This window comes from Oncorhynchus gorbuscha, linkage group LG15 (genome assembly GCF_021184085.1).
Source record: "Oncorhynchus gorbuscha isolate QuinsamMale2020 ecotype Even-year linkage group LG15, OgorEven_v1.0, whole genome shotgun sequence".
NCBI classification, from domain to species: Eukaryota; Metazoa; Chordata; class Actinopteri; order Salmoniformes; family Salmonidae; genus Oncorhynchus; species Oncorhynchus gorbuscha.
In genome coordinates, this window is record NC_060187.1 from 74499584 (window position 1) to 74515620 (window position 16037).

At 48.1% G+C, this 16037-nt stretch overlaps 1 protein-coding gene across 13 annotated transcripts in view; it reads left to right on the forward strand.

The window, feature by feature from the left end:
- LOC123997999 (kin of IRRE-like protein 3) overlaps positions 1-15552 on the forward strand; it is a 54572-nt gene extending 39020 nt beyond the window's left edge. The window contains exons 3-15 of one of the 13 annotated variants that reach the window (XM_046302785.1): positions 477-626; positions 3683-3840; positions 5892-6042; positions 7115-7220; positions 8010-8158; positions 8384-8511; positions 9842-9968; positions 10240-10340; positions 11109-11307; positions 12323-12442; positions 12722-12858; positions 13007-13126; positions 13312-15552. In XM_046302785.1, coding sequence (XP_046158741.1) covers positions 477-626; positions 3683-3840; positions 5892-6042; positions 7115-7220; positions 8010-8158; positions 8384-8511; positions 9842-9968; positions 10240-10340; positions 11109-11307; positions 12323-12442; positions 12722-12858; positions 13007-13126; positions 13312-13809 — 2144 coding nt within the window. In that variant the 3' untranslated portion in view covers positions 13810-15552. The remainder of the gene's footprint in view (positions 1-476; positions 627-3682; positions 3841-5891; positions 6043-7114; positions 7221-8009; positions 8159-8383; positions 8512-9841; positions 9969-10239; positions 10341-11108; positions 11308-12322; positions 12443-12721; positions 12859-13006; positions 13127-13311) is intronic. The other 12 variants (XM_046302786.1, XM_046302788.1, XM_046302790.1 and 9 more) reach the window with 12 other exon arrangements.
- Positions 15553-16037: the final 485 nt, after the last annotated feature.

The window sequence follows — 16037 nt, forward strand, 5'->3', positions numbered from 1 at the left end:
ATATTGCAGACAGCCTTTCTACCTCAAACAGACAAAGAGCGTTTAATTTGTTGTTTAGCATTTTGAGGCTTCTGTACCAAGGTGGATAATCAATTGGCTGGTGTCACGCGCTGACATTCAGCTGTCTTCTGGACTAGTGGGAAGGTGGATGAGGCTCGGGGTTGACCTTAGACACTACATCTTGATTTTGTCTGTGCTTTAAAGGACAGTCAGTCGCCTCACGCCCCCGTCTCGCATGTTGCTGCTGCCTTCCCCTAGCCAGTCCCACGCTGCTCAACCAACTGAACGGCTCAGTGCTTAACCGGGGGTGGTGCAGCACCATTTCCATTTATGTCTTAAAGGCCCTTGGCGTTTGTTTGTGGCGTGAGTCTGCTCACGGTTTGGGTTTGTTGTTCTGCTGTTGATTGTTGGGTTTGTTTTCTTGTTTTCTTTCCCATTCTCTGACTCTCTGTATTCCTTGTGTTGGCTTAATGCAGGATGGACACGCTACTCCTTAATGGGAGACCCGCTATCAGGCGAGCACAGCTTGATGATCGACTCGGCAGAGCTGGCGGATGACGCCGTGTACGAGTGTCAGGCTACGCAGGCCGGACTGCGCTCCCACCGAGCCAAGCTCACTGTTCTAGGTAAGATACACAGCTGCTGCACACACACCACAAACGGGCACACACAGGGGAACACACACCCTGATCCGCACAACAGCCCTCCCGCCCTCCAGCCAAAACCTGCAGGTTGGCTCTACAGAGGGAGGTTGTCAGGCACCCAACTTCATTATGGTTCTGACACACAATAATATATACATAAAGTGTCTATGTGTGTTTGTGTGTGTGTGCGTGCGTGCGTGTGTGTCGTTGCGAGATCCCTTTTTTGGGGTTTAGGGCTTCCAGGCCTGTTTTAGCCAGGCCGCTATGTCGGCATGAAAGATTATGATTATAGTGATTTGCTGCTTTCAGTAGTTAGCCCCAGTGCACCCAAAGGTCACATCCACTACTTAATTGGTCTACACTGAGATTAGAACAGGACACACAGATACACATTGCCACACACAGACACACTTCCCCATAATTCCATCAAGGCCATGTTAGTCCCCAGTGCAGATGCCCAGTAGCGGATCATTGCAGACATCTGTCCATCCTGTCCCCATCAGCAGCAGTGTGCCTCCCTCCCTATCCGTTCAGATGGCACAGAGAGAGAGGAAGGCTGGTGCCAGGGGACTGCAAAGCTCTTTAATATGTTATGCTCCATGTCAGCCCTGCTGTTCTGGACTTAACTCTGACCGTGTGACGGAGAACGCAAGTCACTATGTCAAAGTAACTGCTGATTGTGTCCTCAAATCCCTTACAATTTGCTTGCCCTATTTATACAACAAACACACACAGGCACACACTACAACAAACACACACAGGCACACACACAGACACACACACACACACACACACACACACACACACACACACACACACACACACACACACACACACACACACACACACACACACACACACACACACACACTAACCTCTGTGCATCCACTGCCGTGAAATGATATTCCGTTTAGAAAAATTTGAATTAAAATATGTTTTGACCTTGTACTGGAGGGATGGACACACACACGCACACGCACGCGCACGCACACGCACACACACACACACACACACACACACACACACACACACACACACACACACACACACACACACACACACACACACACACACACATATACACACACACACACATATACACTTAAAATGCTCACGGTTTCTATGTCTTGGGACTGTTTATGACATCACCTGCTGTTATAAACTTTCACAAATAACACCTGGAGAATGTACTTACTGCCGTATATCAGCCCTGTAAATAGGTTTCAAACCCAAAAGAGCCAGCAAAACAAACTATTTTCCTTCAGTATCGATAATCAAGACTGTGGAAGTCTAGGATAATGTGATTGCTGCAGTCACAAATGACTTGCATGGACACATAAAAGTCAAGTTCTGCACAGTTAGCACATTTTACAGTGAGTCACAATATTTGTCAACCGTGGGGCAGCTTTTACATTAACGCAAAGTGAGTGATCTAGATATTCACCAGGCATCCAGAGGTGGGGAGAGGAGGGTGGTGGTGGAGAGAGGGATGGCGGAGGGGGGTGAGAGGAGAGAGAGAGGCCCCTCGTGGGACTCCAAGACAGTGAAACACTGCTGGCACCTGGTGGCCTATGGGGGAACAGGCAGCAGCACATTCGTTAGTCTTTACTGAGCGTCTCTCTGATGATCTGGCAAATACACCCAACAAAGCAGAGAGACAGTTACAGAAGACACTGGAGCCTCAGCTCTATGCACCAACAACTTGGCTAGGCTACTGTACTGTCTCCCCACTGCCCTGCTTGTTTCTGTCATTGTGTGAGCATTTTGTAAGCAGCGAGACGAGGGAGAGAAGAAAAGGCAGCAAATGAAAGGTTGATCATGTGAATTCTCTGTGAAACAACCCATGATGAGGAACACTTCAACGACCACGCGCCTCTCAAGAGAGCACAGTGCAGCACAGTCAATAGAGATCACACCCACATACACACACCCACATACACCCACCCAAACCCTGCTTCACAATGCCCGCACCGCACCACACCGCACAGAGTGGAGGTGGGCGAGGATGGACTGTTTGATTGGTTAGCGTGAGCGTGAGCCACCTCCGCAGTCACACTGACCTTAGCCTTTGTGGACAGAAAAGGCGGTAGATGTTGTTTCCTCAAGCCTTGTAGAATGTCCGCATTATGACAGGAACAAATCAAGCAGGGACCGGGGTGTGTGTGTAGGCCTGTTTCGAGAACACAGATACAGAGTCTTGAAGTGTGTGTGTGTGTGTGTGTGTGTGTGTGTGTGTGTGTGTGTGTGTGTGTGTGTGTGTGTGTGTGTGTGTGTGTGTGTGTGTGTGTGTGTGTGTGTGTGTGTGTGTGTGTGTGTGTGTGTGTGTGTGTGTGTGTGTGTGTGTGTGTGTGTGTGTGTGTGTAAATCAATGCAGCCAGATGAGACCAAAGCAATCCGGCGCATTCAAAGGAGTCAACGGCGGGAGAGCGGCCGAGGGAATCGGCATGGAAATTAAAATCACCTAGCACTCGGATTCCATTAGTGTCCGGGCCGCAGTGGCGGAAGGACCTTTGACAATTCAGATACACACACAGAAATTGGTTCAGCGGAGGGAGCAAGAGAGAGAGATAGACCGGGGCGCAGGCCCACTGCTGTTTACGCCTGCCGTTATTGGCTGGGGAGATAGACGCCTTCATCAGGGGTGGCAGCGTGTGCGAAACCATGCAAATAAATGAACAAATAAGCAATTCAGATGAAACATCACTGGGCAGCAGTGGGAGTAAAAGAGTACTAATGCCAGTCTCAATGTTAAGAAGGAAAATGAAATAGCTCTTCTGTTTTTTTCTTCTCAAAGCCAAATGTTGTCGGTTTCCATTCCAGTCTACAAAGTAGAAACACACCTCGTGAACCAACACGATGATGAAAGGATATTGTTTTCTCTGTGTGCAGTGGATGAATTGATGCAGCGTTAACACATCACATGAATCTCACTAGATGTTCCTCTCATTCAGAAGCTGTGTAAAAGGAGCTTTCAGTTTGGTGGGTTGTTTCTCTCCACTAACATGAATGTGTTGTGTTTCCTCCTTCTCTCCCTGTAGTTCCCCCCACAGACCCGGTGGTGGAGGGGGGTCCTATCATACGTGTGAAGGCCCACACACCCTACAACCTCACCTGCCGCGCCTCGGGGGCCAAGCCTGCCGCCGAGATCACCTGGTACAGAGACGGAGAGGTCATGGACACGGCCATATACTCCAAGGTACAGAGGGACTACAGTATAATCAGATAACAGGTCGGGCCAGGGCAGGTTAGAGAGAGCAGGGCCATGCCCAACCTCATCAGGATCCACTAACACCCACACAACACCAACACAGCACAGCAGGGTACAGCCGAGCCCATCTAAGCAGGTAAGGCAAGGTACAGCAGAGCCCATCCAAGCAGGCCATGGCAGGGTACAGCCGAGCCAATCTAAGCAGGTAAGGCAAGGTACAGCAGAGCCCATCCAAGCAGGCCATGGCAGGGTACAGCCAAGCCAATCTAAGCAGGTAGGCAAGGTACAGCAGAGCCCATCCAAGCAGGCCATGGCAGGGTACAGCCAAGCCAATCTAAGCAGGTAAGGCAAGGTACAGCAGAGCCCATCCAAGCAGGCCATGGCAGGGTACAGCCAAGCCAATCTAAGCAGGTAAGGCAAGGTACAGCAGAGCCCATCCAAGCAGGCCATGGCAGGGTACAGCCAAGCCAATCTAAGCAGGTAAGGCAAGGTACAGCAGCTACTCAAAATGCAGCAACTCAGCCAACACCTCCTTTTCTGTTTCTCTGTTTTCTCTCTATTTTCTTCATTTTATTTTCTATTTCTCTCTCTTTCTCTCTCAGGACCTGTTCTTTCTCTCCATACCTCCCTCTCTACAGTCCCCCTCCCCCTTTTAACTCATACCTAAACCCCCATCCTCTCTCCCCTACTCCCCCTCCCCTCACACTCTAATGCACTGACACTACAACATAACTGGAGCATGCCAAAGCTCAGACAGGCATGAGCGTTTGATACAGTAGAATTTCTGCTGAGGAGAAATCACCCACAACAATGCCAAAACACAATGGGGGGACGCGCCAGAGCGTGAACCAGCCGCAGTCGGGAAAGAGTCACATTTGTCATGCTCTCTGACCACGCTAAACTATGCTAAATGACACATTTAAGGAGACTAGAGCCCACAGTGGAGAAAAGGAGGGGGACAGGAGTGGAGAGGAAGAGATAGGGAGAGAGAAAGTGGGAGTAAAATAAAGAAGGGTGGGAGATACTGAGATACAGTTCACTGAAAGAAAGAAAGGAAGAAAGAAAGAAGACGGGTGCTTTTAGAGAGAAGGAAGGCTAGAGTAGGTGAGGGGAGGTAGAGAGGGGGAGAGGTGGCTTGGGGCAGAGTGAGGGGTGGTGACAGGGAGTGATGCGACTCGATCTAGCGTAAAAATGCTTTTTGTGTGTCTGGCTGAGGAAGTGATTCATTGATTCAGCTGTCTGTTTGTCCGTCCATCCAGGGAATGGGCTCTGCTCTGCTCTTGCCCTTTTCCAGAGCTGCCTGTGAGACAACCCTCCCCCGCCCCCCCTCCTCATGGCTAAGCCCAGAAATACAGACACAGACACCTCTGCCATTACTGAACACTGTCTGACAGCAGTGTGTGTGTGTGTGTGTGTGTGTGTGTGTGTGTGTGTGTGTGTGTGTGTGTGTGTGTGTGTGTGTGTGTGTGTGTGTGTGTGTGTGTGTGTGTGTGTGTGTGTGTGTGTGTGTGTGTGTGTGTGTGTGTGTGTGTGTGTGTGTGTCCTTCGAAAGCAACGGGCGATATCTCCAGAATCTACCCCTTTCCTCACTTAGGCGTATTGATTCCTGTGAGCAATAAATAGATCTCAAAGATGATGACAAACAAGGAGCGCTGACTGGGAGCACTCTCAGAAATGTGGGAACAGCACATATCCCCAGGCGCATCATAAAATGTATGATTTAACTGCCATGCCAATGGACTGGATGGCAATTTGAATGACTCACACGTCAGAAATATAGGTCCCGCAGTGTCACAAACACCTAGAGGGGGAAGACTCAGCAGGGCCTTACTATGAGCCTATACCTATTCTATACCTTACTTCCCTACTTAAACCACTTTGTCTATTTAGAGACCAAAATATATTAATTCATGGATGTAATAAGGACTCATAACTCCCTCTGCATGTTTAACAGCTGTCTCTAGTCTGTCTTGACCATTGAGATGTACAGTAAACATCGTAGATGTCTTATCTCCATGTCTCTGGTCTGTCTCTCCTAGATGCGGATGGAGGATGGGAAGAGGGAGCTGGCTGTCAGTATGCTTCCTGTGGTGCCGGAGGACAAGGACTCTGGCCGTACCTACACCTGTCGCGTCCTCAACCCCGCCGCCCCCGCCGGACTCCAGACCTCCGTCACCATCAACGTCCAGCGTGAGTGTCCTCAGTGACACTTAGTGTCCCCTACAGTCACTCTGTAGTGCCCTTGTCCCAGTGATGGGGACACACCTCGGGTACAACCCTCTATAGTGCCCTCGTCCTAGTGATGGGGACACACCTTGGGTACAAAACTCTGTCAGAGGACGGAGAACTCAGAGTTAAATACATTCAACTACCAACTATCACACTTGCATACTACTTAGTATGTACTGATGTATTGTCCATGGACACCAGTATGCTATTGTGGACGCTAGTATGTTAGTGTGGATATTGGGACATAGTCCTATAGGTAAAGTTTATAGTGACAAATATACTGCCAATAACGACAAGGTAGTAGCCTATGCACATATATATATATATATTATATACTTAAGGCATTAGTTGAGGGCTTTGGTTGAATAAATACATTTCACCCAGCACCACTTTAGAGTTAATGGAAGAGTGGTTAGTTCTGCCTTCCTGCACATGCACTCGCTCACCCTTCAATGATTCATACACCAACCTCTCTGTGACAAACACACACCCCTTCATATAGGTCCCAGCTCAGTGACACATACCTCCAGTGTTCACAGAGCTTCCTTTAGTACTGCTGTCCTGTTCCTTCTCCCTTGACTGACACATATTCAGCCTTCATATACTGTAGAATCCTCCCGTAAAGGGATGCGTAACTGGTGGCAGGGAAGTCAGACGCAGGAGGGCAGAACTAGGTAATAGCCGGAGCAGTTTAATACCAAAACCAACGGCATAAAGAAATAACCAATATTGGTACAAACCCGAGGCGCACCAGTAATCATGTGCACAACAAACAATTCCACACAAAGACATGGGGGGAACAGAGGGTTAGATACACAACAATTAATGAGGGAAATGACCAGGTGTGTAGGAAAACAAGATAAAACAAATGGAAAATGAAAAATGGATCGACGATGGCTAGAAGACCGGTGACGCCGAACGCCGCCCGAACAAGGAGAAGAACCAACTTCGGTGGAAGTCGTGCCACCTCCATAGTGATAGATATGACACATACTATGTTTACCTCTCAGTAATGTTCCCCTCCATCCTGCAGACCCCCCATCAGTGACCCTGTCCGTCCAGCCCCAGACTGTCATGGAGGGAGCCAAGGTTCTGTTCATCTGCTCTGCCTCTGCCAACCCTGAGATCACAGGATACAGGTAGAAAACAGCACCTCAACCTACACTTCATTGGGTTCATTTCTTTCATAGAGTCAGTGTGTACTGCATTATTATGGAACTATTATCCTTTTAGTTGGTACAGTTTGGACTTTATCATTATGGCACAACTCAAAATTATCTAGTGACCCAAAGTGACATGGTAACCCAATGTGTTCTGGTAAACCAAAGTGATCTTGTAACCCAATGTGATGTGGTAAATTGACCTTCCAACTTCATGTGAGCTGGTATATTGACCTTCTAACCCTATGTGATGTGGTAAATTGACCTTCTAACCCTATGTGAGCTGGTATATTGACCTTCTACCCCTATGTGATGTGGTAAATTGACATTCTAACCCTATGTGATGTGGTAAATTGACATTCTAACCCTATGTGATGTGGTACATTGACATTCTAACCCTATGTGATGTGGTACATTGACATTCTAACCCTATGTGATGTGGTACATTGACATTCTAACCCTATGTGATGTGGTATATTGACATTCTAACCCTATGTGATGTGGTACATTGACATTCTAACCCTATGTGATGTGGTAAATTGACATTCTAACCCTATGTGATGTGGTAAATTGACATTCTAACCCTATGTGATGTGGTAAATTGACATTCTAACCCTATGTGATGTGGTAAATTGACATTCTAACCCTATGTGATGTGGTAAATTGACATTCTAACCCTATGTGATGTGGTAAATTGACATTCTAACCCTATGTGATGTGGTAAATTGACATTCTAACCCTATGTGATGTGGTGATCTGGTGGTCCAGGTGGTCCAAGGGAGGAGTCCCCATCTCAGAGGCGAACGGGGACAGCCTGGAGGTGACGGTAGACCACTCGTACTTCACAGACCCTGTCTCCTGTGAGGTATCCAACTCAGTGGGCAGCACCAACGTCAGCACCCTGGTGGATGTACAATGTGAGTGGAGCACATCAGTGTATTATAGTACTAGTAGCCTGTAGTGTAATCTGAGTAGTGTGTCTGTGAACACTTCCACCCTCGTCACAAGAGTTATCGTGTCTTTGGAGGATACTGTGTAATGTGCTTTATGCTTTGAAAATGCCTTAGGGGATATGATAAAGTCATAATGAATGGTGAATAAGGGCTGTATTAGTTCTGATGGCGTCCTGGGCTTCTCTACAGTTGGTCCCAGGCTGCTATCGGAGCCCAAGCCCATGAACGTGGACATTGGGATGGATGCTGCCTTCACCTGCACCTGGACAGGCAACCCTCCCCTCACCCTGGCCTGGACCAAACAGGGCTCAAGCGTGGTAAGACAAGTACCTCAATCAATACTTATACTGTGTGTGTGTGTGTGTGTGTGTGTGTGTGTGTGTGTGTGTGTGTGTGTGTGTGTGTGTGTGTGTGTGTGTGTGTGTGTGTGTGTGTGTGTGTGTGTGTGTGTGTGTGTGTGTGTGTGTGTGTGTGTGTGTGTGTGTGTGTGTGTGTGTGTGTCGGATGCGAGTGTGTAATGAGAGAAAGCCCTCAGACATCAGAGCTAAACCTTCAGAGGCAGTGTATGTGATGACTGTCAGGTTCTCACACTGCTGAGAGTAGGGGAGGTGACACTCTGTCATAACAACGTGACCACTAAATCAATCACATCCACAGTTGAGACACACTAGTTAAAAACCAGCCGACACTCCGAGAACAGCTTCAACCCGGACCAAGACACAACACAAAGAAAATCCAGGGAGGAATATGTGAGGTAGCTTACAAACAGCCCAGTTCCACCTTTAGTTTGCATCATCCTGGTTCAAGGTCTCCCACCCCACCCCAGGCAACACTATCAGCGCTATCTCCAGGGAGCCTCTCTCCCGGTGTTTAATCGGATTTCAGAGGCAGCTTTTGCTAAAAACGCCACCGCTAAAGAGAAGAGAGCTGCAGGACAGCAGGCGATGCTGTAAAAGCCATGCTGTCATCTCCCATCTCCCAGACTGAACCGACGCTCTCCGGAAGAAAAGAACAGGCGGTGCTCTCTAATCCACACGCACCGCGGCCACCACGCCTCACACAGCTACCAGTAATGGATTCATTAGGTTACTCTATAATTGTGGCTGAATAGAAAATGGAGAGTGGGAGTGAAAGGACGGAGGGAGAGGAAATGGATTAATCACAGCTTGATGGAATGGTGGGATCAATGAGCCAACGAGTGCGCAAGTGTAGAGCGAACTGTAGCAGCCTCTAAAGGCTACGGCCCACTCACACCATGATAACGTTATGCTCTTCCGGCAACGTTTAATTAGGACAATCTCCACAGCAGCATGGTCACTCCAGAGGAGTCAGAGCAGCAGTGGCTGGAGTGCTTCATGTCTGGGATTAAAGCCACAGCATTGTCACCACCATTAAATTAAACTGAAACAGAGTGTAGGAGCTGGAGAGACTGTACGTACGGCCACATCCGTTCTGCTGCAACAACTGCCCCAATGAACTGCTGCTAAAAAGACACTCACTAGCTCCCCTCCCTCCCCTCTTATCCCTCCTGTCCACCCCTCTTTCTCTCTGATTTCCCCTCTCCCTCCCCTCCTCTCCATCCCGTCTCCCTCTTACCCCTCCTCTCCCTCCCCTCCTCTCCCTCCTACCCCTCGTCTCCCTCTCCAGGTGCTCAGTAATGGCAACACCCTGCAGCTGAAGGCTGTCACCCAGGAGGATGCTGGGACGTATACCTGCAAGGCCATCGTCCCCCGGATCGGTGTGGCTGAGAGGGACGTCACGCTCACTGTCAACGGTAAGTCTCATATGAGTCTCAATAGTCTGAAAATAGGGCTAATTCAATATCACTTTCAACATGTTGTTTTTGGTTGACTTTTAGATGTAGAATATTAAAGATGCACGTTTGGTATTATCTATGTAGAATGTTTACTCAAGCATCATATGTGTCAACCATCTGACAATGCATCTATGTTTAAAATGTCAATGTCTCAAAATCTCCCTCTTTCTCTCCCCCACGACTCTCTCACACAAACACTTTCTCTCTCTCTCTCCCTCTCTCTCTCCAGGCCCACCTATCATTACAGCAGACGCCACACAGCACGCTGTCAAGCACTCCAAGGGCAAGCTAGAGTGCCTGGTGGGAAACAGCCCCCCGCCTGACACGATTGTAAGTGAGCCTCTTGTCTTTTCCTGTCTTTCCTGTTTCAATGTTTGTGTGTGTGTGTGTGTGTGTGTGTGTGTGTGTGTGTGTGTGTGTGTGTGTGTGTGTGTGTGTGTGTGTGTGTGTGTGTGTGTGTGTGTGTGTGTGTGTGTGTGTGTGTGTGTGTGTGTGTGCTCACACACGCAAGTGTGTGCACATTTAATACACACTGAATCCCCCCCACCTTCACACACACACACACATCATCCCTTCACCACTCAATGGGGATGAGAAAGAGAGAGAGAACAGAAAGGTTCGGGGGGGGGGGCCTTCTGCAGGCTGCAGCCAAACCACATGGCTCAATTAGCGCTGCATCCATCAGGCCTCGGTGGGCTGACCCGTCAGGTGACCCTGGGTGCGTGGGCAGCTCTGACAGAGGATAATTAGGGTCTGAGGGGGAGGTAGAGGCAGGCACCCCGTTGACCTTACCTAGCAGCAGGAGAGAGGCTTCAGCACCAACAGGAGCATCTTACACAGCCTCACAGGTCTGGCAGGGCTTAGAGGCTGACAGGGCTTACCTCCAGGGCAAGACGTAGGAGGCAATTTAGACCTACGGCTCTTAGCAATGTCAGCCAGGTGGATGGAGAGGGAGGAAAATAGAGAGAAGGAAAGAGAGGGGGAAGGAGGGTGGTTGGTTAGAGGGATTGATCTAAACATGGGAAGTAGTGGTTGATCTGAGCTCTGACAGCGCTGCTAGCCACTCACCTGCTGTTCATCTCCCATCTTTCTCACTAGGTGTGGACGTTTGGAGACGTGACCCTCTCCTCGGGCTCCTCCGGTCGTTTCTCTGTCCAGACGGTGACCAGCGACCACGGAGTCCTGTCCTCCCTGGTCCTGTCTGAGACCCTGGCCCAGGACTTCCTACTCCGCTACAACTGCACCGCATGGAACCGCTTCGGCACAGGCACCGCGCTCGTCACCCTCAAGGAGCAAGGTACGGGTAGGAACTGGACAGGGGTCCTTATTATCTATCATCTCACACAGTCAGCATGACCAATCTCACTAAGACGAGCACTGTGGAGAGACGGTGCTGGGAAGAGAGAGGGGTTAGATGAGCTCAAAGCAGAACTCCAATTGAGTGCTTATCTTAATAATACTATTTTAATCAATATAATTTAATCAGCAGATGGTGGGCCTTAATGAATACATTGGGCCAATAACATAGATATGGATTGGGGACTAAAGTCAATTAGATCAGGCCACAGGTGTCCTGGGGCCGAGCCGCCGGCGGTCCCTTAGCTCCCTCTCTCTCTCTAAGTGTATGAGAGCCACCCTCTTCAAATTTACTTAAACCACAATTTACTTACTCACACACACACATACATGCACACACACACACACACACACTCTGCACACTGGAGTTGGCGGAGGTAAGGAAGGAAGGACTTTGTTGCAGTAGACACCAAAAATAAGGTCCTCGCCAGCAATTTACATCAAGGCAGCTCAGCCGGGGTCTCGGGAGAGTTGAGCGGTGCACCGTATCTCTCTCCTGGAATCTCTAATTAGATTACTGTCTATTGCTTCATTGCATGTCAGGCCTTGTTACCCTTCTTCCAGAGAGATTAAACACAATAGCCGAGGCTGTGGGGACGCAGGGGACTCTAAGTGTGTGTGTGTGTGTGTGTGTGTGTGTGTGTGTGTGTGTGTGTGTGTGTGTGTGTGTGTGTGTGTGTGTGTGTGTGTGTGTGTGTGTGTGTGTGTGTGTGTGTGTGTGTGTGTGTGTGTGTGTGTGTGTGTGTGTGTGTGTGTGTGTGTGTGTGTGTGTGTTTCTGAGGGACCATGAGACTTACTGCAGATGCATTTATATAGGAGCAGGCGTTGGCAGAGATTAGTTGGGGGGGAATGAGTAGAGTGGCGTTAGAACAGGAGACTGGATCTAGTCCTGCCTGTCTGTCTCTGATCAGTAACAAGATCCTGAGTCTTTTCTCTTTTCCTCTCTCTCCTTACAGAGGCCCTGCCCATGATGATCATCATTGGGGCGGCGGTGGGCGGAGGGTGTGTCCTGCTTATCTGTGTCGTCACCCTGGTCTCTCTCTGCTGCAGGCACAGCGGAAAAGGTGAGGTCGAAGGTCAGATATGGGCCATACTGGGGTTGGGCTACATTCCATGTCAATTCACCCTATTCAAGGAAATGAATTGACATTCAGTAAATGACTATTCACTCAATATTTTTCAATCAATGTGAACTGACTGAATTGAAATAGAACTGACCCCAACCCTTAGTCATGCATGGTTAGTTTCAACTTCATGAAAGGAGCACAATCAAATCCTTTTCTATAAAGGCAACAGGCATGAAAAGCAGTATTAGAATCGTTTCTAAATCACCTGTCTCTTTTGAATCCTCACAGGTAAAAAGTGCACACGCCTCTCAAAGAGTGACATCAGAGTTCAGATTGTGCACAGCGACCACAATGCTACCCGTGGCAACGATGATGAGGAGGATGTCAAGGAGCCGATGGTAAATGCCTCCGTTCAATCACTTTCAGTAGGTTTTCAAATACCTTTTCATCTTTATATAACAGATATACAGTATATAATGTATATTACTGTGATGATGTGATGATACACAGTACAGTCATTTTGTTGTGCTCATGTTGGTCTGAGTCTAAGATGTTCCACCTTTGTAATTGTAGGGCCTGTTGTTTCCCCCTCAGGCCCCCAACAGCAGTGAGTCTCCTGGGACGTCCCGGACGGAACACAGTGACCTGCTGGAGGAGGACGAGGACGAGAGGTCCGACATCAAGGTAAAAACCGTAAGGAGAAACACTCACTTATACAATGTTTATACAATATATATGCATGGGAAAAAATGCAAACATTTGTTGCATGTGCTGTTTTGCTGGGTGTTTTGAAGAAGTCTAACATCTCTATATAAATACTGTATCTTTAAAAGCAGTTTAACAACTTAACACCCTGTTGTTATTTCCTCTCCCCTCAGGACCCCACTAACGGCTACTACAACGTGCATGCTCACGAGGACCGGGTGATCCGCAGTGGTTTCTCAGATTACGTGCCCAACCCCCGTCCTGTCTACACGCCATCCCAGCTGCCCTCCCCCAGCCCGCTGTACGGCCAGCACACAGTGGTGGCAGCCACACAGCCCCGCATCTACGACTTCTCCCACCGCTACGCCACCACCACAGGGGCCCGCTCCACCTACGAGCAGCAGCAGGCAGCGGCAGCCCAGCCCGGAGCCATCTACCCCACCGACCCCGTCTACAGCGGCTCTGCCTACCTGCCCACCGCCGCCACATACGGCCGAGCCTTCACCAGCTACGTCAAGCCCGCCTCCTACGAGAAGGTGGACGCCTACGATCAATCAGACCAGGCTAGCAAGGTGTCTAGCTCCTCTCGTTTCTCCTATGCATCATCGCAGGTCTCCTCCCAGCAGTCCGACTACGGACGGCCGTCACAACGCATGCAGACTCACGTCTGATTGGACAGCGGAACAGGGGGTGGAGCGTGAAGGGCCATGTAAAGAGGAAGCATTTGTCATCTCTATAGGAGGTGTGGCCAGACTAACATGAGGAGAGAGAACTGGATGGCTGGTCCTTCTCCTGGACACGTTTTGGAAGGAGATGTAGGTGACATGGATTGCCTTCCTTATTTGTTATTCAGTTGTCATTCTGGGATTGAATGGTCCCAATGGAGTCCCAATGGCATTCCAATGGAGTCCCAATGGAGTCAATGATTGTGATGTGCCACTCACATTCCCCGTCAATAAATAATCTACTACAGTGTCTGCTCCTTCAGAGATGAGCCTGCTATTCTGTCATGGCACTGGTTTTGTTTTACCAGTGAGCGGATGGGAGGAAGGCAAACTGGAAATCACCAGACAGGAGCATCTCATGACTTTGGGTGGCCTAAACTAACTGGATGCTGGAGCCTCGCTAACATTTCTCAAAAAGAACAGACTGCTCGGACAAATAGAACTTCTAACAGACTATGAACAAAATAAAAAATACAGACATCTTCATAAAAAAGTTAAAAAGTCAACACATTGTGGTCATTTGGTGTTTGTCGGCATGTGAAAGGAGTTCTAAGCACATTCGTGTCTCTCTATCCATTTAAAGAAGCCTGAGCTCCACAATGGCAGCCGCTTAGCAAAACAATATGTTTAGCTGGTGTGTGGGTTATTGGGGAGTGAAAGCAGAGTGAGGTATGGAGAGAATGTGTATCCTGGCCTTCACCTAATAGAGAGACAGCCTCTGTGTTATTGTTCTACCCTGGAGGACAAGAAAAGGAAATGGAAAAACCCAGAGATGGTGGGCTACAGTACATAGCAGTGTATTGAAAGAGTTAGGGATTGAGATGAATTCCTCTGGGTACTGTATTACTTCTGTGTTTACCAGATTGCTAAATGGAGACTCTTTCCAGAACAATCAGAGAATGTGGTTTGTAAAATGGTGTCAATCTTGAACTTGAATAATCTCAAGGTGCAGTCTCAACAGGCTAAGATGGGTTCTACTTGTGAAACTGTCGCTCTTCAGACACCATCCACACTCCAGTCTTTATGACACAATCAAGTAGCTTCAATATGTTTACAAAAACACAGTACTACCCTGAAATACTGACGAGATCAACTGTACAAATGGGTGAAGAAGTCCCATTCTTTCTCTGTTGCATGCAGATGATGTGTCTAGTGAAACTCTTCAGCATTTCTTTTCCATGTTCATTATGCTTGTTTGAGAGACTGCTTACTGCACCTGGCTCAGTTGCATTCCGGTTCTGGACACTGCTGGATCCCTGTACTGCCATTTTGTGTCGAGAGCCGTGCTACCGGTCAGTCGGCCCAATTGGAAAACAAACGTCACTAAGTGAACCAAGTGATTTCAAAAAAGATCATCGCTCGTCTTTATTTTTATATTTTATATAAGCCTTAATGTACAGCTTGTAAGCTGCTTTACTGTAAAGTATCTTTATATTATATATATACATATAAATCTATATCTTGATTGATTTTATTTGGGTCCACAATTTCTCTCCTTCTGTTCCGTTGTCCATCAATCACTGAATGCAGAAAGATGAACTATGCTTTTTGGGAACACAACTAATTGCCATTTGTTGGTTTGGTTCATTTTGTTTTTTAAATAATGTATTAAGGATTTTATTTGCTAAAAATGAGCTATTGTTGCTTGTAACTTTGTACACATATTTATATTTAAATAAAACCATTTCAGATAAAGACCAGCGTGGTTTGAGTACTGTACTGTACATTGGCCCGGTGAGGAGATGCAGTGTGTGTGCTGTGTGTGTGTTGTGCGTATGTCATGGGGAACAGGTACAAACAAAGATGCTTATGTACCGAAGTTGATGAATACATAAATTAGAAGAGCTGTCTATGTTGATTCTCCTATTCCCGTGGTGGAGCGTAGCTTTTAATGAAGACAGATGTGATTGTAGATCTCCTACTGTCTGTGTATCCACCTCCTTACAGCCACACGCCCAGCTCCCCTGGTAACAGGATATTGCTGTGACAAAGCTAGGTATAATGTGACAATATCAGCTTGTCATGTCACCTTGGTCTCTTGTTACATCTCGTCTCCAGATAGACATGCTTGTCACAGCAGGGAGGAGATGAGTGCTATGAGAGCTCCAAATTCACAACAGGCTGATTGTGTAAAGGGACATGGCCCCACAATAGACTCAGATAATACTTACTAT